At 37.0% G+C, this 26,797-nt stretch overlaps 1 protein-coding gene across 7 annotated transcripts; it reads right to left on the bottom strand.

Annotated features, from left to right (window-relative positions):
* Positions 1–306: 306 nt before the first annotated feature.
* Positions 307–26,797, bottom strand: LOC117917281. 7 transcript variants are annotated; one of them, XR_004651659.1, is made up of 14 exons: positions 26,582–26,773; positions 26,437–26,499; positions 26,306–26,359; positions 26,130–26,213; positions 25,643–25,729; positions 24,955–25,551; positions 23,386–23,868; positions 20,724–20,785; positions 20,528–20,633; positions 20,319–20,398; positions 14,314–14,649; positions 12,364–12,772; positions 11,766–11,828; positions 307–597 (listed from the first exon to the last, which is right to left on the bottom strand). XR_004651659.1 is itself a non-coding variant. In XM_034833503.1 (12 exons), the coding sequence occupies exons 1-12, from the start codon at positions 26,645–26,647 to the stop codon at positions 12,727–12,729; spliced, it is 2,064 nt and encodes a 687-aa protein (XP_034689394.1). In that variant the 5' UTR covers positions 26,648–26,773; the 3' UTR covers positions 12,101–12,726. The 7 variants fall into 7 exon arrangements, 2 of the variants coding, with proteins under 2 accessions (XP_034689394.1, XP_034689395.1); XR_004651660.1 differs by lacking the exon at positions 11,766–11,828; XR_004651658.1 differs by lacking the exon at positions 307–597 and having other exon boundaries at positions 11,528–11,828.

Here is a 26,797-nt window from a genome sequence, read left to right on the forward strand (position 1 = left end):
TTTACACGCACCTCAACTAATCCCACGGGGTCTTGAAATTAACGATCGGGTAAACCTCCAATAGCCCTGAGGGACCTCAAACTGGTGATCATTGGGGAGCAAACCCAAAGCCGAACCAACTAAGCTAACCCTCAAGGTTAGGGATACTTTTGACTTTTCGTGAAGATGAGATGAGTCCAAATTATATGAAAAGACAGACACTGCCACAAGATTTGTGCAATGAACGATAACTTTGACTTCTTATTCTCTTTGGCTAAGATGCCTTGGTCCAAAATATAAAATAAAATAAAATAAAAATCTGTATCTTATCATGTCTCATCAGTTATAGATTTTGAATCCATGAACATAGCAACCAAGAATAACTTAAACATTAACATTGCAAACCAGTAGGATAGTATAATGGCATCTAGAGAGAGAGAAAGACCTGGTCTATCAGTCCAAGTACCCAGACTCTCTTGGCATGTTATTCCAACCAATTGCTAAAGACAATGGAAGAAATGCAAGTACCACATGAAGTGTGTGCTTTCCTCCTACTGATCCGTAGGAAATACATTCATTTTCCAACTGCCTCAAAAAACCAGGGGCAAGTTGCATAGCCTGAAAAAAGGAAAAAGGAAATAGAACAATCACGACCAAGTTCCACATAAGTAGAAAAGTGGGATAACACGAGTAGTTTTGTGTCGTCTAGTTTTCCAAATAGCGCATTGCATAGGTTGCTCCTAAACTGCTTATCTTATGAAATCCTTGAAGATAAATACATCAGGTATCAATCAGAAATACACGCAAAAGAGTCTGGTAATCATTTCTTTGTTTTAGGATGAAAGTAATAATAAGGAAATTGGTGAATTTGTAACGCCCAAGTTTCTTTTTTAGGGGCAATTTAGAAAAATATTAATAATATTAAATTAATTAATTAATTAATTTAATAAAATGAAAGAGGGGTGAAAAGGTAATTTTACGAATAAGGAATTTTGTTATTCCTATTCTTTTTTTAAACGTGTTCCTGTTCGCAGAGAGTTCCAAAGAATATAAGATTGGAATCGGATTTCAATGTTTAAAGAACAGATCTTTATAGGTAAGATTCTAACCCCTAAATTAATATTTTAGATTCATTAATTAATTTTAAGCACATTAGATATTTTTGAAAAACTCAAATCTAGATTAGGGTTAGTTTATTATTATTTTTAATTCGTTTTAATATCAAAATAGTGAAAATTTAAGATTTTGATTTATTGTTGGAATTTGAGAGATCTTAAGTTTTTTTAAATAAATAAATAAAATCTTGAGAAGATTTCGATTTATACTAGGGTTAATTTATTTTTTTTAAAATAATAATAAATAAATATATTGTTAATTGTGGCTTAAGGGATTAGAAAAATACAATTTGATTTAACAAAAAAAAAAAAAAAAAAAAGAACGTGTGTGCACTGGAAAATAGAAGGTTGGTGAAAAAAAGCGCGTGTGCACTGGTTGTATGCATGTGGGAACTATGCATCCACTTTTTTTTGTAAGGATTTCATGGTTGAAATCTAGTTGGTGGATTTTCAGATACTCTATTATTAAACTTTGATGGATACTTGAGTATGTAATATTTAATAGTAGCAAGACTCCGTATTATTAGACTTTGATCGGTACTTGAGTACTGAGTATTGTATTATTTAATAATGGCAAGGCTTTGTGTTATTAGACTTTGATGGATTGTGTATAGGCTATGTTTGATGAAAAAAAAAAAAAAACTTGAAAGTGAGAAAATATAATTTATAAATAAAAGAAAGTAAATTTTTTGGTATAATAATTATATTAATGATGGGCGTAAGTTAATAAATAGCATAGAATTTAATTAGTGAAATAAATTACAATTTAATTAAATTATGTTGTGTCCCAAGAAATAAATTGAAAATAAAATTTAAGTTTTATATGAATTAGAAATTTATTAAATTTTCTAAAATAAGAATAGATTAAATTATCTTTCATAATTAAAAACATTAATTTGAATATCTAAAATTTTAGGATTGACAAACCTATAATTTTAGATAAATAGTAATGGTTATTTCTCTTATATTTTGTTAGGTGAAGAGTAGATTTTCAAGATTATTTTTCTCCAAAGTTTTTTAGGACTTCTTTTGAGGTAAGGGAAATTAATGCGGTTATTATTTTTTTTAGAAACAAATTTTTATATACATCTTTTGGAAACATTTTGAGTTATTATTCATTTTATGCAAGGATCAAATATGTTTTGCATGAAAAGTATGTTAGAATCATATTTTATTTACAACAGAGAAATGTGGAGATATTATGTTTTGCAAATTTGAATAATTGAAATAAGTGTTTGACTCTGGTTTGTTTGACCCTTGTCAACGGGATATAATAGTTGACTTTTGACTTTTTGGCCCTTGTCAACGGGATATAATAGTTGACCTTTACATTTCTTGGTGGGGAATGTAATTAATTTGGACCCCAGCCTCTAGGGGTTTGGTTAGAGGTTACTAGTACTAGTAGTGTTTGGTTCTGTCCACCTTAAAGGAACAATTTGAAGCTAACCACCTATTTGAAAAGTCTCACCTACCTAGGCACCATTTGATGTTTGATGACCAGAGTAAATAAATTATTTGAATGTTTTGACTGAATTTGACATGAAAATGTTTGAATCAGAAATGAAAGTGTACAAGTAAAAGTTTTGAATGTATTGGCAAAACTGACTCAAAAGTTTATGAAAATAATTAGTTATAATATCTCCAATTTTGCAAATGAACTTGAAATATTTGATCCATGGACTGCATTAATGTTTCTTATTGGGCTTTGAGATCATTCCTATTTATTGATTACTTTTCAGGCACCCTTAGTTCGGGCGAGGAGTGATGGCTAGGTCGAGGAATGGTCATTATTAGGATTTTGCTTAGGATGTTATTTGGACATTGTTAGCTTATAAGTTTATGTTCATTTGGATTATTTGGTTTTTGGAAGCTATTTAGATATTGAGCTTTTAAATATTTTTTTTTTATATAAGTTTGAAGTTGAGATTTGGAGATTATGAAAATTTGTTAGCACTTGATTTATTTGAGTTTGCAATATATTTGGATAATGGATTTTGGTTGATGGATGCTTAGTTTTAAAGTTAAGTTTGACGATTTTAGAATTTTGTTCCGCTACTCTGAACAGGTTTTTGGTAATTGGTTACTTCCAGTTATAATATGATTGTTTGAGTCAGGTTACACTTTAAGCCTTCGGGTTTGAGGTGTGAAATGACCGTCACGCCCTTGGAGTGGGTCTTGGGGCGTGACAGAATCTTTCAACAATACTCCCCCAGAAATATTCTCATCATGCATATCCCATCATCTTTAATGAATATTTCATTATATAGCAGGCAAACATTACAATTACAATGATAATGGCATTTTCATGTTTTCAACAAACGGAAGGAGCTCAATGAAGGGAATAAAGGGAAGATTATGAAGTCTCTCATTCTTTCTCATAGGATGGGCTTGGTTTATCTTCATGAAACAGAAGTGGAACCTACATCAGTGGATCTTACCAGAAGCTGAGGGGTAGGGAGGTTTCAGGGATGGGGAGCTATTGATTCCAGAGGGGCTGCTGGTGGGTTAGTGGTGTTTTGGTACCGCAGGATTTTGGAGTTGTTGGACATGGAAATGGGAGCTTTCTCTCTTTGCAGTAAATTTGGAAATTGTGAAGATGGGTTTCTGCTGGACCTTTTCAGGGGTATAAGGTCCCATCTTGGGTTTATAAAGAAGGGATTTTTGGGAGGAGTTAGGAGCTATCACAGGCCTTTAGAAGGATCGATGGTGCACTAGTGGTGATTTTAATGTGGTATGGTTCCCTGGTTAGCATTAAAAGTTCACGCATTTCTCATCCACTATGAGAGGCTCTCTGAATTTATTAATGAATTTATCCTTGCTAATCTTCCTTTTGGCAAGTGGTGCATTCACTTGGTGTGGGGCGCATGGGGGTTGTTCTCTGTCTAGGCTGGACCATTTTTTAGTTTTGGCAAATTGGGAAGATCACTTTACCAATGTCAGATCACATTACCAATATCACTTGGAGCATTCTTCCTAGACCAGTTCCAACAGTGGAGGCTTCAGAAGTGGGAAATGCCCTTTCAGATTTGAAAATATGTGGCTTAAGGAGGGTGGGTTTAAAGACCTTGTTTCAAGGTGATGGGGGTAACTATGGATTCAGGGGTTCGTCTAGTCATAGGCTTGGTTTTAATATTAAGGCCCTTAAAGAGGACCTAAAAAGATAGAACAGAGAAGCTCTATGGAAATATAACTGCTTAAAAAGCTAATGCACTTGAGCAAATTAAAAGGTGTGACACAAAAAAGAAAGGGATTGAGGTCTATCCACTAAGGAGAAAGCAGCTAGACTGGACACCACTCAATAGTATGGCAGGCTGGCTGCTATGGAGGAAACATCGTGGAGACACAAATCCCATGTTTTATGGCTCAAGGGGATAGGATGGCCAAGAGAGCCAATTTTATCAGCAGTTTACAGGTAGAGGGATCTTGGCTGCATGAGGAAGCAACTCTAAGAAGGGGAATCTCTTTTCTTTTCTTTTTTGTCAGCAGCCTTATTCTGATCCTTTGGTTCATTGTTGTGGGATTGAGAGTGAGATCTCCAAACAAATCTGCTATAGTGATAAAGAGAGTTTAGATAAGTTTTCTATTGATGAAGATGTCTTGGCTGCCTTTTCTGAATTTGGAGGGGACAAAACCTCAAGTCCTATATGGTTTTGCAGTGGAGTTTTGGCAGCATTGTTGGGACCTAGTGTGGGATGATCACAGGATTTTCATTCTTTCAGGTCTCTTTGTAAGAAGTAATGCTACTTTCTGATGTTAATTCCTAAAAAGAACGGGGTGAAGACATTACAGAGTTGAAGCCTCTTAGCTTGGTGGGTAGTATATATACAAGCTTCCAGTGAAGAATCTAACAAACAGGCATTAGAAAAGTTATTGGCAAGGTAGTTTCAGATTTCAGAATACCTTTTGTTCAAGTACATAAGATTCTCAACACAGTCCTTGTAGCTAATCTAGATCTAAAAGTCAAAAACATGGGGTTGTATGCAATTTAGATGCAGAAAAAAGCATACCATTATATCATCAGTTTCCTTTTCTCTATTAATGAATGGGGTTCCCACGGGTTCCTTTCAAAGCTCTAGTAAGGGGGTTTTGAGTTGTTTCATGTTGAGGCAGTGGAAGGAGGCTTCATCAAGGGTTTCAAGGTCAAGACGGTAACAGTGGTGAGAGAGTTGAAAGTCTTACATTCTATTTACAGATCATACTCTTCTATTTTGTGAGGCTGACAAGGAGTAATTGCTATACATAAGTTGGGTGGTGTTGTGGTAAGCTCATTTCTAGTAGGGAATGTGGGGGAAGTGGAGTTTTTGGCCTGTCTCTAGAATGAAAAGTCGGTAGTTGCCTTCTAAATATCAAGGATTGCCTCTTGGAACAAAATTCAAGTCTTCCTCAGTTCACACCCAGTTGAGGAAAGGTAAGAAATATTTGACAACTTGGAAATGACAAGTTCTATCTAAAGGTGATAGGGACCTTATGGAAGAGCACCCTGTCTAGCTTCCCAACATACAACTAGCAACATTAGCCATCCCAAGAAAGGTGAAATACCAGTTTGAAAATATTCAGGGAGATGTTCTTTGGGGAGGAAGCAACTTGAACGGATCAACTTAGTAAGGTGGGAGATCATTTGCTCTGAGATAAGTTCTAGAGATTTGGCCATAAAAAATTTTGGGTCCTTAACAAAGCATTGCCAAGATAGTGGCTTTGGAGATTCATGGTTGATTAAGATAGTTCAAGGAGAAAGATCACAATAGGGAAGTATGGAGTATTGGAAGGGAAGTAGTTGTTCGTGAGAGGATAGAGAAGCGATTGCACAAACTTATAGAAAGTGATTAGGAAGGGATGGGATGATTTCTATTCAAGGACAAACATTTTGGTGGGGCATGTTGGGATTGATTTTTGTGTGGAGGGACCCTCTTAAAGATCATTTTCTGGTGTTGTTTCACTTAATGGTATACAAGGATGCTTGGGTGGCAGATTGTTCAAAGGGGATGACAACAAGGTTTCATGGAAGTTAGAGCCACAACTTGAAGAGGCAGTATAGTAATTGAGAGCTGATTTGGGTGGAGCGTTGCATTATTTTGTCTAACTCTTGTTTCCGTGAATGTCTAAGTGACAGATAAGCTAGTATGGAAGCTTCCAAAGAACAGGACAATCTCAGCTAAGGCTAATTACAAGTCCTTGTCACATCATGTGGTGACTTCCTTCCTGACTTAGGAGATTTGGATTCCAAGAGCACCTTTTAAGGTCAATTTTTTTGTGTTAAGCAACTTGGGAGAGAATTCTTATCATAGATAACTCATGAACAGAGGTTGAATTATGGTTAAGAATCAGTATAGCACATCCTCATCTAGGATAGCAATCTTGTTTAGAGTTTAGTACTGTTATATTTATTTTGGACCATTTAGAAAGAGCTTAATGGGAGAAATTTTTAAGGAATGAAGTGGTCGATCTTGGTTGTAAAGATTTTTTTTTTCCCTAAATCTTTGTTTTTTTGGTGCAAAAGGGCAGATGGAAGTCACTAATCACAATGTTCTTGAATTTGAAAAATAAAGTGTTCAGTTTGGCCTATACATGCATTGCATGTTCGTTGCGTACATGGATTGCATCCCCCTTCTGTTAGGTGCAATCAATCTTTTTTTTTTCCTTGTTTTCCTTAAACTAAAAAAAAATGGTAGCTAGATTTTGTTTTTTGCAGGGGGCAGATATATTTTCCCAGAGTAATTATTTTGTCTCTTCTGTAGTACTACTGTTAAGAAGCTATTTTGAAAGATTCTTAGGGAAAAAAAAGGTGGGGGGTGAACAAACCAGAAAATGTATAAAAAACCATTGTGTCTTATGGCAATGTAAGCATAGAATAGAACCAAATAATGTTCATCATGATTTGTTTAAGCCCATAATAGTATCCATTTAAAGGAAAAGGTTATTCTCTCTCAACCACTAGAATAGTAATGGAACAATTAAAGTAACATGAAAATTTAGTGATCTTAATTACAGTTAATGCCCAAATCCACCATTTGGAATAGATACATTTTTTTCTGATACCTACCATTTAGAATGGCTAAATTATATACTCAACTCAATATAGACTATGGGAAGACATTAGAAAAGATCAGAAGGAATTTGATCACAGAAAAGCTATCTGGGTTAAAAATGGTAGACATACAAAATTGTGATGGGACAGGTGATGGAGGAGATAACTGTCTGAAAGAAGCATCTCCTCTATTGTTCAAACTAGTTTCTCATGAGAATGCTACTATTGCAGACATGTGAGAAGCAAAAGGAAGCGGAGGCCAGTTGCTGGAGCAATTCAGAAGACCCTTCCAAGATTGGGAAATGAAGGGGGCATCACAATTTTGTTGGATCTTATTTATACTGGGAAGATATCTCAGTTTGGAAGGAGGATAGGAAAGGAAACTTCAGTGTAAAATGGGACTACAGCTCATTGTGTGCTGAATCGAGAGTGGACTTCCCAACCAAAGACATCTGGTGCATATGGAAAGAGTGAAAACAGAATCTTCAATGGAGAAGAGCTTGCAAATCAGAGGTTAAAGGAGAGCTTCATTAAATCCTTCTTTGATTTATCCAAAGTTCAGTTAGAAATGGGAAATTTCTCAATCATGGCCTTCAGACATAGCCTTAGTTGCAGATAGTTTGGATTTTGAGGTTGTTTTTTGTAGATACCTACTGGTGTTCTTTGTTTTGTTTTTCTGTGTATACTTCTGGTATACATAAGGTGCACCCCCTTTCATAGATTCTATGTTTGCATATCAACATATATATATATATATATATATATATATAGAGAGAGAGAGAGAGAGAGAGAGAGAGAGTGCCTCTTCCCCCATTACAATTACTTAAATCTACAAAAATTATTTTCCCCGTAGCGCTCCATGACCACACACCTCCTTATATCATAGGCTATCAATTGATATCTAGTACTAGATAATGTATTGTAAATTATACTTTGAGTGTCATTTAAACTAAAATAACTGTTGAATATAATGTATTTATAGTGTATAACCTTTCCTTGTTAATATAGGACACATGTATGGTAGTTAGGACTCCTAGCCTTGTATATATATATATATATATTTCTCAATTGTAAGTAGATTATTACATTAATGAGAATTAAGGTCTTTCTTCTTTCTCTCTCTCTCAACATGGTATCAGAGCCAAGGAAGAAAACCTAATTCTTTCCTGTTTCCCGTGTCATCAACTCCGGGAAACCTTCCAATGACCGTGTTTCATTCCGGTCACCTTCCCCATCTCCCAATACTTTCCGGTCAGTCGGATCGTCGACAGAAACCACTCACCGCCGGTGAACTTTCCGGCGACGTATTTTTCCGACACCGACCATACCAGACGGAGCGCCTGGAGAAGATCTCCAACTTTTGTGAAGGCACCGGCACCAAAAGAGCATCCACGCGCCGTCCACGCACAATTTTCCAGCCGGCGGCTGCATCTCACGCGCCGGCGCATGAGGGCTCGTGAGGCCTTTTCCGGCGACGCGCCTCCTCCTCCAGCTTCGCCTGACGCCGACCAGCCTCCCTACCTCCCTGGTTCTCCTAGCAAGAATCGACATCTTGTTGAGACAGCTCGTACTCTCCTCCTCCATAGTAATGTTCCTTTTCGTTTTTGGGGGGACGCTGTTCTTACCGCTTGTTATTTGATTAATCGTATGCCCTCCTCTGTCTTACATGATCAAATTCCTCACTCCCTTCTCTTCCCTGACCAACCACTTTATTTCCTTCCTCCTCATGTCTTTGGTTGTACTTGCTTTGTTCATATTCTCACTTCTGGACAAGACAAGCTTTCCGCCAAAGCCATGAAGTGTCTCTTCTTGGGATACTCCAGACTTCAGAAGGGTTATCGTTGTTATTCCCTTGAGACTCATCGATACTTTATCTCCGCTGATGTTACCTTCTTTGAGGACTCACCATTCTTTTCCACCACTTTTGAGTCTCTTCCTGTTTCTGAAGTCTTGCCTATTCCCATTGTCTCCCCACCTGATGCTATGCCTCCTCGACCACTTCAGGTTTATCATCGTCGCCCTCGTGTCGTTGCTCCTCTCCTTTTTGCTGAGGCACCTGCTGACTCACTTCCTATCCCTTCGGCTTCACCTACCCCGGCTCTGCCTTCTCCTAATGACTTACCCATTGCTGTTCGGAAAGGTGCTCGCTCTACTCGTAATCCTCATCTTATTTACAATTTTTTGAGTTATCATTGATTATCTTTACCCTATTCTGCTTTTGTTTCTGCTATATCCTCTGTTTCTCTTCCAAAGAGCACCCATGAAGCTCTTTCCCATCCAGGCTGGCGACAAGCAATGGTGGATGAAATGGCTGTTCTGCACTCTAATGGCACTTGGGATCTTGTTGTTTTACCCTCTGGTAAATCTACCGTTAGCTGTCGTTGGGTCTACGCAGTTAAGGTTGGTCCTGATGGTCAGGTTGATCGCCTTAAGGCCCGCTTAGTTGCTAAAGGCTATACTCAGGTTTATGGTTCTGATTATGGTGACACATTCTCTCCTGTTGCCAAGATTGCTTCTGTCCGTCTGCTTCTCTCCATGGCTACCATGTGTTCTTGGCCTCTTTATCAATTGGATATTAAAAATGTCTTCCTTCATGGTGATCTTGCCGAGGAAGTTTATATGGAGCAACCTCCTGGTTTTGTTGCTCAGGGGGAGTCTGGTTTAGTATGTAGGTTACGCCGTTCTCTATATGGCTTGAAACAATCTCCTCGAGCATGGTTTGGCCGTTTTAGTTCTGTTGTTCAAGAGTTTGGCATGCTTCGCAGTACAGCAAACCATTCAGTTTTCTATCATCATAACTCTTTGGGACAATGTATTTATCTGGTTGTTTATGTGGACGACATCGTCATTACAGGCAGTGATCAGGATGGTATTCAGAAACTAAAGCAACACCTTTTTACCCACTTTCAGACCAAAGACTTGGGGAAACTCAAGTATTTCTTGGGAATTGAGATAGCTCAATCCAGTTCTATTGTGGTCCTTTCCCAAAGGAAGTATGCTTTAGACATCCTGGAAGAAACCGGTATGTTAGACTGTAAACCGGTAGACACACCTATGGATCCGAATGTCAAACTTGTACCAAGACAAGGGGAGCCTTTAGGAGACCCCGGGAGATATCGACGGGTCGTAGGTAAATTGAACTATCTCACCATTACTCGTCCAGACATTTCTTTTCCTATGAGTGTTGTTAGTCAATTCCTACAGTCACCATGTGATAGCCATTGGGATGCCATAATCCGCATTCTTCGATATATCAAAAGTACACCAGGCCAAGGTGTGTTGTACGAGAATAGAGGTCATACTCAGGTTGTTGGTTACACAGATGCAGATTGGGCTGGCTCACCCACAGATAGACGTTCCACTTCAGGGTACTGTGTTTTTATTGGAGGTAATCTAATATCTTGGAAGAGTAAGAAACAAGATGTAGTGGCCAGATATAGCGCTGAAGCCGAGTATCGAGCTATGGCTTTGGCAACATGTGAACTCATATGGTTGAAACATCTTCTTCGAGAGTTGAGATTTGGAAAGGATGAACAGATAAAACTCATATGTGATAACCAGGCCGCATTACATATTGCATCCAATCCAGTCTTTCATGAAAGGACCAAACATATTGAAGTTGACTGTCATTTCATTAGAGAGAAGATCGCATCAAGATATGTTACTACAAGTTTTGTTAATTCAAATGATCAACTAGCTGACATCTTCACTAAATCTCTCAGAAGTCCTAGGATCAAATATATTTGTAACAAGCTTGGTGCATATGACGTATATGCTCCAGCTTGAGGGGGAGTATTGAATATAATGTATTTATAGTGTATAACCTTTCCTTGTTAATATAGGACACATGTATGGTAGTTAGGACTCCTAGCCTTGTATATATATATATATTTCTCAATTGTAAGTAGATTATTACATTAATGAGAATTAAGGTCTTTCTTCTTTCTCTCTCTCTCAACAATAACAATGGTACTAATATCCAATTGGTTCACAACCCCTTAATAGACTTAGAAGCCAATAAAATTTTTATTTTGGCATACAACTTTGGCAGCAAAACAAGTCAAATTCATACATATTTCTAGTGTTTAAGAAACAATATTTGGCAAGAAAAAAATGAAAATCAGCCTACCAACTAAAATACAGATCTGATGCTATAAAGCTGAGCCTTACACAATCTTCATCAAACACAAAACAGAAAAATTAAAAAGTTTATTAAGCCACTTTTGTCTCCTATTCACCTATTGGTCTTAATTTGCAAGTTGAATGATATCTGGGTCCACCAAAACCATACCTAGTTTCTTTTTACCTTTTTCTTTACCTCTTTTGTTTCATTTTGTTTTAGTAAAGAGAGAAAAAAGGAAAAAAAATCCTCAAGCTCCAGCATTCTGATATTTGATATCACTGGGTGTAGTAAAGAGGATCAACATCAAATTTCATTGCTTCTTGATATAAACATCAGACTCCACTCTACTCAGAACTAGAAAGGAATATTGAAACTCCAGAAGAAAAAAGAGCAGTAGAAGAGTGCTATTGTTTAGCCATGTCAAGTGCTTTTCCACTAAAGCAAAGGAATAAGCTTAGGTAGATAAGATACTTAGATCAATTGATCACAGAAAATAGGAAAAGAGTTGTCAAACATTGAATACCAGAGCTATAAAGCACAATTGCCTCCAACTCTGAACCATCCTCAAGAACACAAACTGTTGGGACTGGAAAAATGATGAAAAAACAAACATACAAGAAAGGTTTATAAGCATAATGCATTCATACAGAAGGCTTTATATCAAAGGCACAACAATAGCTCATCCACAAATAACAAACTAGAGAAATTCCATATGCAAGAATATTGCACTCTTTTTTAAAACGATAGAAAACATAAATGCAAAATGACTAAAAGAAAAAAATCAACCCCATCCCCATACAAATAAGCACACAACATATGTGGCTTAACATCAAGCCTCATTGAAGCAAAACCCTTAAATTATAGAGCCTCCTCTTTTCCAAGGAGAAATCTATCTATTATTTCACTTTCCAGTAACCACTTACATTATTTCACACAATCAGCATTACTTTAATGCACACAGCATGCACTTAGGCACATACACTAGTCCACCTGGACATGCAAGTAAAAATTTCTATATATTTTACAACACATTTTCCTCTGTTCTCCTTCTTGAGAAAAATATCAGCTATGGTGTATAAGAACCAGAAGTTGAAATAAAAAGAGAATCAGAAATAAATTACCTAAATTACATGTGGTAGGCAGGTTGCTGCTTTTTGTATCGATCAGCTCTTCAACAATCAAATAGATGATCAATCAATCCGAATAACTTGCATAAGAAAATTGCTTCAGAGACTGTAAAGGAACACTCCTTCTGTGTCCTGTGTCTCCCCATTGAACCTATACCCATTTCTATCTACTTGTAGCCAATCAAATATGGTTTCTGGAATTGTCATCCTCTCCGCACATTCAAATCTCATTTACTTCGCCGATATTCCACTGGGAAAAAGGTTTAAGGCATCCAGAGGTCCAATCGTGAAAATAAACAGATGACAATCTGTGAGATGGGTCTCAACATCCTCAATAGTTCTGTCATTATTTGGAAGTTAACATTCCTCATGTTCAAGGCAAAGCTGATGAAATCTCGTTAAACTACAAGAAAAGATTAAGAAATTCAGCATAATAAAATTGAATAACATTTGCAACATCTTAAAGAATTGAAGAACATGATAAAATTGAAAGCTAATAGTAAAGATTTAGAATATAACATTCTTATAGTTTGTATAATTTGAAATGTTTCATCAGTATGACTTCAATATTGTTGCTAAATGAAAATAAGAAAATGTCAAGTAACTACACCCTAGTTGGCTGGTGATTCCTTCATTTTATAAGAAAATTTTAGTTATCAGATTACATCAAGAAAACTTCCTTTCTATTCGGATAACTAAGAGAACAAAGGTAAACGTGTAAGTATAACCTTATTTATATAATACCAAGAACATGCTATCTGTATCTTTAACACTCTTCTCAAGCTAGCGTATAAATATCAATCAATGTCAACTGGAACAAAGTAATACATGTAAGGAAGTTTTGGAAAGAGATTTTGTAAAGACATCAAAAAAGTGAGCAGAAGAGCAAACAAAAGGAGTAAAAATCTCTTGGACTAGAACTTTAACACAAACAAAATGACAGTTAATTGTATATGCTTGTTCAATTATGAAAAACAGGAATACATGCAATATGAATGGTTGACTGATTGTCACAATGCAAGGGTAGGAGATAAAACTGGAAAATCTAACTCAACTACCAATCTTCAAAGCAAAATAAATTTGCTAAATATTTGAGCCACAGCTCTATGGCCATGAGCAAATACGCATTGCTCCTGGGTACACCATGATACCTAGTTACCTCCAAAAAATGTACAAAACCCTGCAGTAGACCTTTGGCTATTTGGTGAACCAGATCAATCTGCATCTGAATAGCAAACAATATTCAGGTGACATTCATTTTGAAACAGAAGTTCCTTTCCCTAGAGAATTTCTTATATAATAAAGAATCCAGTAATTCCTAACGTTCAATAAATGATGTATGCTTTAACTGGCTGTGAGATAAATAAGTTAATCCACCAAACTCCAATATAAACAATATAAAGGAGCATCACTACATGCTGAAAATTTTTTGTTCATATCAATAGGAGTATCACAAGGCTTGCATCTAAGAAAACCTATAGTTTTTAACAGATCTAAGATATACTTCCTTTAACAAAGGAAAATTTCTTTGTTAGAGTAAGAAATCTCTATCCCAAAGAAGGTTAAGTAGATCTTCGCCTCAAAAGTACTCTTTCAAGGAATTTTCAAGGGCAAGAATGCCATGAGAATGCCTCAAAAGATGATCCTGTTGATGTTAGTAAAAGTGTCATCAATAAAGGAATAATTATGTTTTCTCTGTAAGACCATACACTAGTTAACACTTTTTCTGGATCCACCATCAATTTCCTGGAAAGGATGTCAAGGCAATACAGGGACAGATTTTATGGAATGAAAAGATCTTAGTTACAGAACACTTCCACCCTTTCAAGAATAAGATAAGAGGATTACCTAAGAAGTAAAATTAAACCCCATTACAGTAAGAATAAAGAACAGTTACAGGGAACAAAATGGAATTTGGAATAGTAATGGAAAATAGAAACAGACCGTCTCAGAAGCACTTGTGGATTATATGGAAACAAGCTCTTTTGATGAAGATTTTCCACAGAATTTTTCAAGGAAAGTAAACATTCCTTTGCTTCCTTAAATGGTTGTCCTCTAGATCCACATTCCTTGTGGCCATAGTTGTGTTTTCTCATACATTCCTTCTCAAGTGACATAGGAATGCCAGCATCTATAATTGGTGAAGATGATGGTTCTACCTGAGAATCTGGGCCATTCTGAAAGACTTTTCTTTTCTTGCGAAATGATTGACTCATAAATTTCCCAGTCACTGAAAATTCCACAAATAAGTCCCACGATTCACATATTTTACGCAAACACCTAATATTAAAACAAGTCCAAGAGAGAAGCACATCAAATCACCATAGGGATAGGATAGACGTTATAAGAAACAAAGCTTTCTTCAAGTGCCACTCTCATAATGCTTAAGTATGATAAAATGCATCATTATATCATGTAATGAACAAAATCAGCAAAGTGCAAGGATATAGTCAAACAAATACATGGCCCATTTGTAGAGCATAGTAAATGAACATGGAAACCTGCTATGATACCTGGATCCTTCAATTTCACCCAATGTACCCATGTCAACACAACATGACATGGGTGTGGCTATGGAATCCTAGTTGAACACTCCTATTTTACAAGTCTAGTTGTTTGATTTTTTCATCAATATCCTCTTATTCTTTCAACATTTTTGGTAATAATTACATTAGGAAAAAATAAGAGTTAGCTGAAAAATTATTTTTTGTAAGAATATTTAGGGATAAGAGGGAAAAAAATTAGAGTGAAAAGATTGGAACTTTTAAAAAGGATATCTTCACTTTCAATTTATTTTTAATTAATTTTTCTTTTATTATGTCATATTCTAGTACCCATATCCATTTTTTGAATGTTTTTTAGTCTAGTCCCCGTATCCTAAAATTTGAGTTGTAAAGGACCAAACACCTAGACACATAACCACATCCGATACTCATACCTAAACCCATGCAACATAGGAAACTTGTAAAACTATATTAGGAAACAAGTTTCCTGTAAATAAATATGAGTCTTTGTGCGTTTCAAATTGAACATTCTTATTTGTTCGAAATTCCAACCCGAATTGGTGGGTTAAATAATAGGCTAGCTTCTAAGCTAGACCACTTTCTTGTGTCTAAAGACTAGGAGAATCATTTCAGCCTATTTCAAAGCATTCTTCTATGACTAGTCTCAAATCATGCCCCTATCCTACTTGATGGAGGTGGGATAAGGACAAGAAAAACTCCTTTCCATTTTGAAAACATGTGACTGAAAGTGGAACATGTGATTGAAAGTGGAGGTTTCAAAGATTTGATTAAGAGCTAGTAAGAAGGTTATAGCACACAAGGGTCATTTTGCCACCTTCTAGCAATTAAACTTAAAGCTTTGAAGTAGGATCTTAAAATCTAGAATAGGGAGGTTTTCAATAACGTCTCTACCAAGAAGTTTTTTGTCTTATCTCCATTAGGTTTTTAGGGTGCAAAGAAAAAGAAAAGGTCTCCCATTTTGGATGAAAATGACATTATGAGGGAAGTGGTGGAGGACTTTAAAAAATGGTTGGCTTTGGAGGAAATCTCTTGAGACAAAAGTCGAGAGAACTTTGGCCAAAAGAAGGGGATAAGAACACTAATTTTTTTTTTTCACAAAGAGGCCTATGCTCGAAGAAGAAGAAATTTTATGGCAAGTTAAAGGTGAATGGTGAATTGTTAACTAAGGAAGTTGAGATTAAAGAAGGTACGACAAATGCTTTTAGCTTGATCCTTTCTAAGTCCGAGGAATGGAGGTCGAGCATTAGTGGATTTTGACTCCTTACCTAACATTGATTCAAAAGCTTTGGAGATCCCCTTCTCTAAGGAGAAGGTCCTTGTTGCTTCATCAAGCTTAAGCCGGGATAAAGCTCCTAGTCCAAATGGCTTCTCCATGGCCTTTTGGCAATTCTGTTGGAATGTTGTGAAAAGGGAGGTAATGGGGGTTTTTTGTGGAATTCCATGAGTTTGGGACCTTTTAGGGAAGTTTAAATGTCACTTTTATTGTCTTGGTTCCAAAGAAAGGGGGGCAAAAGACCTAAAGGATTTTTGGCCAATTAGCTTGGTAGAAAGCTTATACAAGCTTCTAGCAAAGGTCCTAGCCAACTGGATCAAGAAAGTGGTGGGTAACTTAGTCTCAAATTTTCAGCATGCTTTTGTGGCAGGAAAACAAATTTTGGATGTTGTTTTGATAGAAAATTAGGCTAGTGATTCTAGAGTTAAAGGCAACTTAAGAGGAATCATTTGTATGCTTCATATTGAAAAGGCTTTCAACCATGTAAATTGGAGTTTTGTTCTCACAATGTCGGGAAAAATGGGTTTTGGCTCCAAGAGGATTAGTTGGATTTGATGGCACATCTCTACAATTTGTTTCTATTTCAAAGAGATCCTTTAGGTTTCTTTCAAATCTTTACGTGTTTGAGACAAAAAGATCATTTGTCCCCTTATTTGTTCATCTTAGCAATGGAGACTTTCTCCCACATTCTTATAAGGGCAAAGGAAGGGGCCTTATTAATAGCTCTCTAGTAAAGTAAAGAGTTGGAGAAGGGGTGGAGGTTTCCCATTTGTTATTTGTAAACGATACTCTCATTTTTTGTAATGTTGGTAAGGAGAACATTGAGTACCTGAGTTGGGTTTTTATGTGGTTTGAGGCTTTGTCAGGACTAAAGATCAATCTAGAGAAACGTAAGCCTATCCCTATTAAGGATGTCTCAAATTTGAAGGATCTTGTTTGGGTTTTAGGCTACAAGGTGGATGCCTTCCCAACCACTTATTTAAGGCTTCCGTTAGGAGCCCCTTATAAGCCCTCTAAAGTTTAGGAAAGAATGAAAAAAAGATTCCAAAAAAGGCTAGCTTTGTAGAAAAGATGGTATATTTCAAAAAGTGCAAGGCTTACTTTGGTGAAGAGTACTATGTCCATTTTGCTGATTTACTTCATGTCTCTATTGGTCATCCCAAATAGGGTAGTTGATAAATAGGAAAAAATTCAAAGGGGCTTTTTGTGAGGAGATGGGTTGTGGAAGAAAAGTCGCATTTGGTGAACTAGGCTATTGTATGCCTGGAGAAACAGAAAAGGAGCTTGGGTATAAAAAATTTATCCATCTTTAGTGAGGCTCTTTTGGATAAATGGTCTTGAAGATTTGTAAGTAAAAGGATTCCTCTCTTGAAACGGGTTATTGTAGGTAAGTATGGGTAAGTTGAGGAGGGGGTGGTGCACTAAAGAAGTAAGAAAAGGACATGGTGTGAGGTTATGGAAAGCAATTAGAGGCAATTGGGAGATTTCAAAAATACAATGGATTTTTTAAGGTTAGGTTTAGGAACAAAGTGAAGTTTTAAAGGGCAAGTGGTGTGGGGACACAACCTTGAGGAACTCATTTTCAAAGCTATATTCTATAGTTATTTCAAAGATGGTTGGGTGAGTGACCTTTTGGTTGTGGTAGCTAGTAGGTTTACAAAGCAGTAGCATGATTGGGAACTAGAAGAGGTACAAACCTTTTTTGAGAGGTTGTTTGCACACCCCATTTCTTTGGAGACTAACGATGCTATCGTATGGTTGCCAATAAAGAATGGTATTTTTTCAGTCAAGTCTTTCTACTTCTCCTTGGAAATAGGAGAGTGGAGTCTTTTCCTTATAGCATAGTATGAAATTCTTAGGTGTCATGGAGAATTAGCATTTTTGCTTAAGAAGCAACTTAGGCCAGGATTTTGACTCTAGATTAGCTCAAAATGAGAAGTTGGAGGATTCCTAATAGATGTTACTTGTGTAAGGAAGAGGAAGCAACGAGCGATTGTGTTCTCATTCATTGTTAGAAAGCTCGCTTATTGTGGAAGTTGATTTTTACACTTTTTGTTGTCCAATAGGTTATGCATTCTTCAATTCAAGAAGTCCTCCTGAGCTAGCATGGATCTTTTGTTGGTAAAAAGAGAAAAAAGGCTTAGAAGTACTCTATTGTGTTTTCTTTGGACTTGATGGAGAAAAATGAATAGGAAAACTTTTGATAATTGTGAAAGCTTGGACTAAACAATTAAAAAAATTTCTTGTATCTTTTTTAAGACTGGATTAGATTGTATATTCAAGACCCTTTTTTGTTGTTAGACTTTGTGGATTGGTTAGGCTCTTTGTAGGGCATGGTTGCTAGTTTTTCTATCTTCGCACTTCTTTCTTAGTCTTTTGTTTACTTTGTACACATCATGTATACCTCATTTCTTATTAATAAAATCCTTATTTACCTACCAAAAAAATATATTAGATCAATCAAGTTTCAATCCTAACATATATAATAATTTGACTGTTCTCTAAAATGATTTGAGTTCTTAGATTGAGGTTGAATCCCTACTATTTACACTCAATTTCTAAATTAGGGATTTACAGGTGAAAAGAGTTAGATGTGCCTCCTTGAGCTTTAAATCTTTGACAAAATTAGGAAATGTTTGTTTCCAAGGAACGTTCAAGGGTATTTGAGCTGAAAATCTCATTCTAGTGAAAGCTTTTCATCAAAATGGATTGATTGGGTTTGTTCTCCATTCTCATTTTCTTCATCTTTTTGGGTAAAACTCAAATATTTCCTTACATGAATATCAAGAAGAGCTCAAGATGGTGTTCAAAAGTGATTCCAAAGGTATTCCACATGCATATGATGGGAAGCTAAATTTCCTAAGATACTAAAGTTTAAACAAGCAATTTGGGAGAGGATTGGAGGTCTTAGGCAAAATAAAACCTAGTGCTCTATATTTTCTTCATAGTAGATTTTGCAAGTGTGATTGATCATGGATTTAACTTTTTCAGACATGTTTTATGTTATATCCTTGTGTTAGTACTTCTAATTTCTCTCAACTCTCTTTCAAACATCTATTTTGATTCATTTTATAACTTGAATCCCATACTAGTGGATAAGCTTCATTTGCTATAATGGAAAGTGTGGATATCATTGGCTTGACTTACATATATTCAATTTTTTGGGAGAATGGCATTCTTAGTAGTGCTAAACTACCACCATCATCCCCGGACGCGAGAGCTTGGTCTTTTTTTCACCTTCTGGCTTATTTTTAATTAAATCTTTTTTCCTAACCTTATCTAATCAATCAACTTCAGTTCTCTTTTCCCCCACTAAATCATTTGAAGATTAAAATTTTTATCAAAGGTCAAGGCCTTGCTTGGTTAGTGGCAAACAAGAAGGTTAATACCAATGATGTGCTTCAAGTGAGAAGACTTTTCAAAGCCCTTAGTCTTTATTATTGCACTCGATGTATGAGCAGGGGCGAATCAACAAATCACCTTCTTTAACATCGTCCGATGACTATGGAATTTTGCCATAAGCTTTTTAGATTGGTCAACTTGGCTTGGATTCTTCCTAGAAGTGTTTGTGACATGTTGACCAATTTTTTAGGGGGTTGGGGAGCACTAATAGGGGCAAAGTTCTATGGCAAATTGCTTGTCTTTGATTTGGATAGCATGATGAAAAAGAAATGCAAGGATCTTTGAGGACAAGTGAAGGACATCCAAAACATTATGAGACCTTGTCTATTTATATTCATCATTTTGGGCATCCACTACAATTTCCAAGGGCATTCCTCTCAACTTTATTCAAATCAACTGGATTTCAATGTGTAGTTTAAAAGGGTCAAAATAATAATGTTGAGACATTTTTTTATGTCTTTTGGTTCTTTTTTCTTTTCCTTTGTTTTGATCAAGGTTGTAATTAAGCATAGGATTTCTCATCCGCCTCAGTTTTACTCTGTTAATGACAATGTTTTTGTTTTTGATCCAAAAATAAATAAATAACTAAAAAATTTATAAAAAAAATAAAAAATTGTTTGGGAGAGTGGTGCTAATCCATAAATGAGATTCACTTACATAAATGCCAAATGAGTTATCCATGGAAAAATTTGGCAAGCACAAGCTATGGCAAAAGATCAGGGTTTAACTAAAGCAATGAGAACACATACCGCAAAATATATTCTGCACAACTAATTCCTGTATCTTTTGAAATAAGGTAATCAAGAAGCACTTGATGATCATAGTGTAACTGCAAAATGAACAGCACATAATGCAAAAGAAATAAAGAAAAGAAGTTGAGCATCCAACTCAAATAAATGAAAGACAAAATGTCACTGCTTGTCAAAATGTTTGTATCATCCGAATGTGATACACTTGCCTCTGCAAGGAAAAGATGGAACAGGTGTAAAGGGTTAAAAAGGTGTGACACATGTAAGAGTACATCTTCCTTCATCTCCTGAAAAGCCTCCCTTTCTTGGCAAACCCTACACACATGATACAATCCAATTTGATTAAGAGGAATCCTAACCAATCCATCTAACAATCAAAAGAAATAAACTAGGTCTGTTGCTTACTGTTGCTCAGCACAAGAAGGTAAGCTAAACATTAGCAAGAGCACCTCAAACAAGATATCATCCTACAGTTCAAAAGCAAGATAGTAGATCAACAAGTGCCCTAGCTGATCACCATTCTCCATAGAAAAAAAAAAAAGAAAAAGCTAGACTCCAGAGAACAGTGATAATAACACCAGATTGGGATGGGATAAAAGCAAATATTCCAAACCTGTTAAGACTTTAAAAAACAGTGATAAACATTTATCATCTAGATTAACTCAATCAGTGAATCTCATCTAGGAAATTTCTATATCAAAATTGACATGATATCAGAATCCTAAGAATTTTTCTTGTTTACCATCATTCATCAATATCTTTCATACGATCCAGATGAATGTGACAGGCAGGGTATGGAACCATCCAAGACTTCTCGAGTAGGCAAGTTCAATGGCCAACATACAAACATCATTTTTCTGCCACTACAAAATATTCATCTAATCTCTTATCTAGTCCATGTCTTCCCCCCCCCCCAACAAAAAAAAAAGGGAAGAAAACTTTTAATGGAAATTGTTGAAGCATGATATACATTATACACTCAAATCCTAACGCCTGAAGCTTTTAAGAAAATTGGTTATTCAACATGGTATAGCTCCCATTTACTGGAGGTCCTGGGGTTCAAGTCCTTCATCAATTTATCTATCTAATCATTATGATCACAAAAATGTCATTTGTTTGTCAATGTGCCTACTGTCAGCCCCTTAGCCTCTTGACTTAACCATGAAGGAAAAGGCCTCATGGGTAGGCCTTGCACCCATGAGAGCCTAGGCTGAAAGCAAGGAAAGCCTGAAGGTTTGGTGGTTCAAACTCTAGGGGCTATGTGAGAAGGCTGCGGGCGAGCCAGACGCGCACCGCGAGCCGGCCAGACGCGCACTGCGGGCGAGCCAAACGCGCACTGCAGGCGAGCCAAACGCGCACCACGCGTGCACTACGGGCGAGCCAGACATGCACCGCGTGTGCACCAGATAGGCATTGCGCGCACACCTGACTTAGGTGGTGCAGATGAAGGCTGAGGGACTTTTGGAATTTTAATTTATAATTATTTATTATTCCATTATGTCTCCTCAGGCATATTGATGTCTCCTCCAGAAGTAATGAAAACGGCCCGTATTGCTCTTTAAGGGGGGGTAGGTGACTCAAAGGAGGGAGCACCAAGGGAAGCCTTGACCGCACCAAAGGAGCACCATGGCACGACCTTGGGTGTGCCCAGGACACACGGACGAGACTCGAGCACACACACATGAGCTCCACGACATGTGTGGTGTGCACCCCGTGGCCTCAACGGCACGGGGCCTGGTGCGGCCTATCTCCTCCCCGCCCAAGCACAAGGGCACCTAAGCCTTGTACGGTGAGCCAGCTGATGAAGCCATGGGCACAATGTCATGGTCTGATGGGGCACCAAACAATAGCTGACTCACACCATGATGCCTACGCACAGCATAGGGACGCAATGCCCTGTGCACCAAGAGGGATCAGTCATGGGCGCAATGTCATGGCTCATTGCTATGAAGCTGGACCTGACAGGGAAAGCAAGCAACAAGCCCCAACCATGGGCACCTAGACATGGCAAGGGCTCACACATCAATGTGGGGAAAGCACACTGATGCACTAGTCACTTGGTCAGTTGGTTGGTGCACGCTGCCTGGCTTAGAAGGCCTTGATCAGAGACATGCTGATGGGCACCCGGTCACAAGAGGCACCTTGGGGGAAGGAGGCAGCTTGTTAGGGGGACTCTCCAGCAGCTTGGTGAGCAAGGCTTGAGGAGATGGCAGTGCAGCTAGCTAGTGGCAGTGTAGCTAGTCAGTGGCAGCTAGCTAGAACATCAGGTGATCAAGTCAAGCAGCCAATTGACTTGCAGTTGGCTGAGGAGATGATGACTAGTGCAAGTGGGTGGCATGTGCAGGCCACTATCTGGGTGGTGAGTGGTTATGCAAGGCAGTTATGGGCAGTTCTGGCCGGTTACATAACCACCATGTTGGCTCCAACTTTTGAATTTGGAAATTCAAATGTGTAACTGCGGGCTAGGTCTTTTAAAATGGCTCCTGCAGCCTTGAAACAGAGAGAGAGAGTTTGGGATAGGGTTCCTTCTCGTAATGCTTGGGTGTGAAGCATGTACTCTGACTCAAGGGAACAATTTTGTCTTGTAGAGTGAATTAATACAAGTTGGGAAAGGTTTCCTGTAATTCGTTGGTGTCCCTGTTACTGTGCTTTTACTTTGCTTGAGTTTGCTTTTACTCTGTTTTTCTATAAGCTATGAAGGAAGGTTGGCTAAGGAAGGGTCCTTAGCACCGCACACTCGTGAAAAATTTAGTGAGATCTTCAGGGGTGTGACACCTACCACAGTGAGTATGAGACCGCATATGAGATTCCTAATCTTCAACCAAAATATCATTCTAAATGAATAAACTGGCAAATGAGCAGAAGAACAAAGTTTCCACAAAGCACAAAATACAATGCAATTCTTAACCACATTAAATAAAAAATGAAGCAAAAGCAAAAATAAATAAATAAATATGATAATACCACAATTTTCTAGAGAGAAGTGAATTTTCAAAAAAAAGATAAATATCCTTAAAAAGTTATACAACATTGCAAAAATAGCTTCCAAGAGAGCAAGAAAACATACTTCATGCATAAACAGTTGAAGGAAGGACAAGGCGAAGTCTATGCATTTTTCCCAATACATTTCATGGTCCACAACCAAATACTTAAGAATATGTCCTTGAAGCCACTCATAAAGCTCTGATAGACCTTTCTTTTGACTACAACATTCCAAATTTGAATTCAGGTCAAATGTCACGCATGAATTTGTAGTTGCATATGCACATTGCTCTCTGATTTCTTCTCTCAGACTGATCAAACTGAAGGAACACCTTAGGAAAAGGAAAACAGCCTGTCTCTGTAAATGCCGTAAAGACATGCTGTATACTTCTCCATCAAGAATACTAAATAAAAATGGAGAGCCTTCAAGACAACCATTCTCATCAGGCTTGACTTGACATATTGGTTGGAGCAAAAGATCTTGAAAGTATTCATGGAGAACTTGCAGCCAAGAAGCAAGAATTGAATATTGCAGATGGATATGGAAACTGAGCCTAATCATTAGCATCTGCAGAAAACGATTAATCAGAGTAAATAGAATGAATTCAATAAAACAGTGTTACATGGCTTACAAGCTAATATACTTGAACAAACAAGGATTCATTCACATGTGAAAAAATTAGCACAACAAAGTAAAAGCATTGAAATACATCATAATTAGCATGAAAGTGCAGAGGCCAGAAAGAGAATTGAAATCTTTCTCAGCATCTGTATGTCCATGCAAGTAAGAAAAATTTGGAGGTCACACTTTTGGAAAAATAAACTGATGGCGGTCTAAAAAATAAGTAAACAATTTTCAACAAAGCATTTAACTTAAAATAAAATTTAAAAAAAAAAATAAATCTGGAAGCATATCATGTAAATTAGAGCTAACCAAACCCTCTCCCTCCCAAAAATAAAAAGTCCTTTCGCAAAGTTTGTTTGGATACTTGGTTTACAATGAACAAAATGACAATAATGCTTCCCATAGATTTTTTCTTTAAAAAAAATCGAAAAAAAGAGAAGGAAAGAAACAAACCAATAGTAAGTGCATTTTACATTCAAGAGCATCCCTATTCTTTATTTACCACAAAAATCCCCACAATCCAAACAAAAGAACAATAATAATAACATTAATGATAATGATGACAATGATCATTCACAAAGTATACAAATACCTACAACACAATAGACATAAAACAACTCGACCATGCCTCCAGTTAAAAAATTTCCACATCGTTTTAGGGGATCTATATGGATAATATGATGGCACCTGCTGTATTATGCACATGGACCATTTTAAGGCAAAAGAAAGCAAAGTGATCAGCATTTAAGAGCTCTCCTACCTATGAATTATCATGTTTAGATGTGAAATGTCCATCAGAATTGCACAAAAGTAACATCTGAGTCCAATCAAGAAGAATGGAAAAAGTAGAATACTTATTGTTCATTAAGTGAGACCGATTTCTATATCCCACCTCATGTATAAATACTAAAAACCAGCTAGTTATCTGCTCTATTCTATGTCCTAATAAAAATGGCTGAAGAGCATCCGTCCAAATTTCAAATTTATTTAAAAAAAAAAAAAAAAAAAGCAACTGAAGTAAATCCGTACCAACAACTTGTGTTTAAAGTACTGAGAGATGCACAAGTTGTTACAATTCCCTTGCTTGCCGAGGCACCAATATAAAAGCTTAGGAACAAGGTCGTTGATGTTACAAAGAACAGGATGCTTATCTAAAGAACCACCTGGGACTCCCAGAGAACCACTTTGCTCAACCAATGAACAGAAGAACTGAACAAGATTTCCTAGAAATACAACCCTTGACTCTGGTAGCTGAACATTCTTCAGACTAAAAGTGTCCGAGCATCTCTGAGTGTCACCATTCTGACCAACACAAACATCATTCAATGAATCCCAAGGCACATTTGACAAACAAGAACTGATAGAATCCAAGTATATTTTCCCAAGTTGATCATCATATTCTTGCTTCAAATATTTCAATATATTGCGCAAAACTCGAATAATACCAGCCACTGCAGACCAATTTGCATTTTTCAGTCTGGGTTTTACAAAAACAACAAAACTTGACTTCTCAGTAGAAATTTCATTCCCAGCAGTTTGGAGTGCTAAAGATGATGAAAGAAAGTTGCCAATTGCTACTTCAAAGCAAACACACAAAAAACGCACAAATCCCGCCCAATTGCTTCCCTGGAAAGCCATTTAGAGATAAGAAAATGAAGCACACAAAATTGGTTGCAACATACACAATTGACTTTCAAGGCAGAAAATCAGAACATACAGAAACGGCAACAAACTCAGAAATGACCACAAGAACCTTGCTTGCCAAATATTGAACATATTGACTCTCAGCTGTCAGAAAAACTATCTGTCAGGAAAGTAAAATTAAACTGTCAGATGCAGAAGGCAACAGCATAGAAGAAACTAACTATAAAGTGTGCTGCACGACTGTTCAGCCCTGCTAATTTCAGAACAGGAAAACAAAAAAAATACCAAAAACAAAGAAGAAAACAAAAGGCAGATTGAAAAGGAACAAAGAATACAGTGATTTCAAGGCATTTGAGTTGCTCCATAACCGGGACAGAATGGAAGAAATTAGCAATTGAAAATGCATTTCAATATTATTTCATGAGGAAAGATTGGATCCTTCCGTAGGTTCGTATGCAAGTTCTATTGTTTTTCTTTTTACACCCCATTCTTTTTTCTCGTGAAAAGAACACCACATGACTCTGAATAATGAAAAAATTCATTTGAATGAGCAGACTTACCAAGTTGGCTATGATTCCAGTCAAACAACAATGTTCTTCATAATTTTCTGATTTCTCAGTACAAGTAGGTTGGGCCGCCATGTCCTGTTTAATAATTAAGCTTACAATAGATTTATGATAATCTCACAATAGCAACACTTCAAAATCAAGAGAACGAGAGGCACGATGGGACTAACGTCATAGGAATCGGAATCAAGCTCATATATCCAGAGTTGAATCTTTCTTGAAACCTAAAAGGGAAAGTATTCGAATTACTAAAGTTGGAATTACATGTACAACCATATAAGAGGAGGCGGGCAAGAGTAACCTGGGAAAGAGCAAGCAGAAGATCTTTCTCCTTTTGTTTGGTCACCGAAATTAGCTCTGATTCCTGCAAGATCAATACGAAAACTCAACACAAGAAGATGAAGACTATCAAGAACCTTAAAAAACTATAACAATGAAGAACTAACGGTGTAAGGAGGAAGAGAATCGTTGATCAGACGGCAGAGACGCGAATATTCAGAACTAGATGACATTGACCTGCGATTCTTTCGCCGGAGAAGCTTTTCCCTCGCCTTCAATGGCTTCAAACGGAAAGCGCGAGTGGAAGGGATATGTTCTCCCGTTTTTAGCGTTTCCTTTTTTTGCCTCTCTGCGCCAAAACGCAGCGTTTTTGTCTGGGTCCG

The sequence above is a fragment of the Vitis riparia genome, chromosome 7 (assembly GCF_004353265.1).
Source record: "Vitis riparia cultivar Riparia Gloire de Montpellier isolate 1030 chromosome 7, EGFV_Vit.rip_1.0, whole genome shotgun sequence".
NCBI lineage: Eukaryota > Viridiplantae > Streptophyta > Magnoliopsida > Vitales > Vitaceae > Vitis > Vitis riparia.

What these genes read in the sequence shown, in the direction of transcription:
- LOC117917281 (XM_034833503.1), bottom strand. Translation starts at nt 26,647, where the DNA reads ATGTCATCTAGTTCTGAATATTCGCGTCTCTGCCGTCTGATCAACGAT. An exon ending in CTGGAATCATAGCCAACTTG is followed by an intron (nt 25,730 to 26,129) that starts GTAAGTCTGCTC and finishes CTTTCCTGACAG; the next exon opens with ATAGTTTTTCTGACAGCTGA. An exon ending in CCACAAGTGCTTCTGAGACG is followed by an intron (nt 12,773 to 14,313) that starts GTCTGTTTCTAT and finishes CTTTTCTTGTAG; the next exon opens with TTTAACGAGATTTCATCAGC.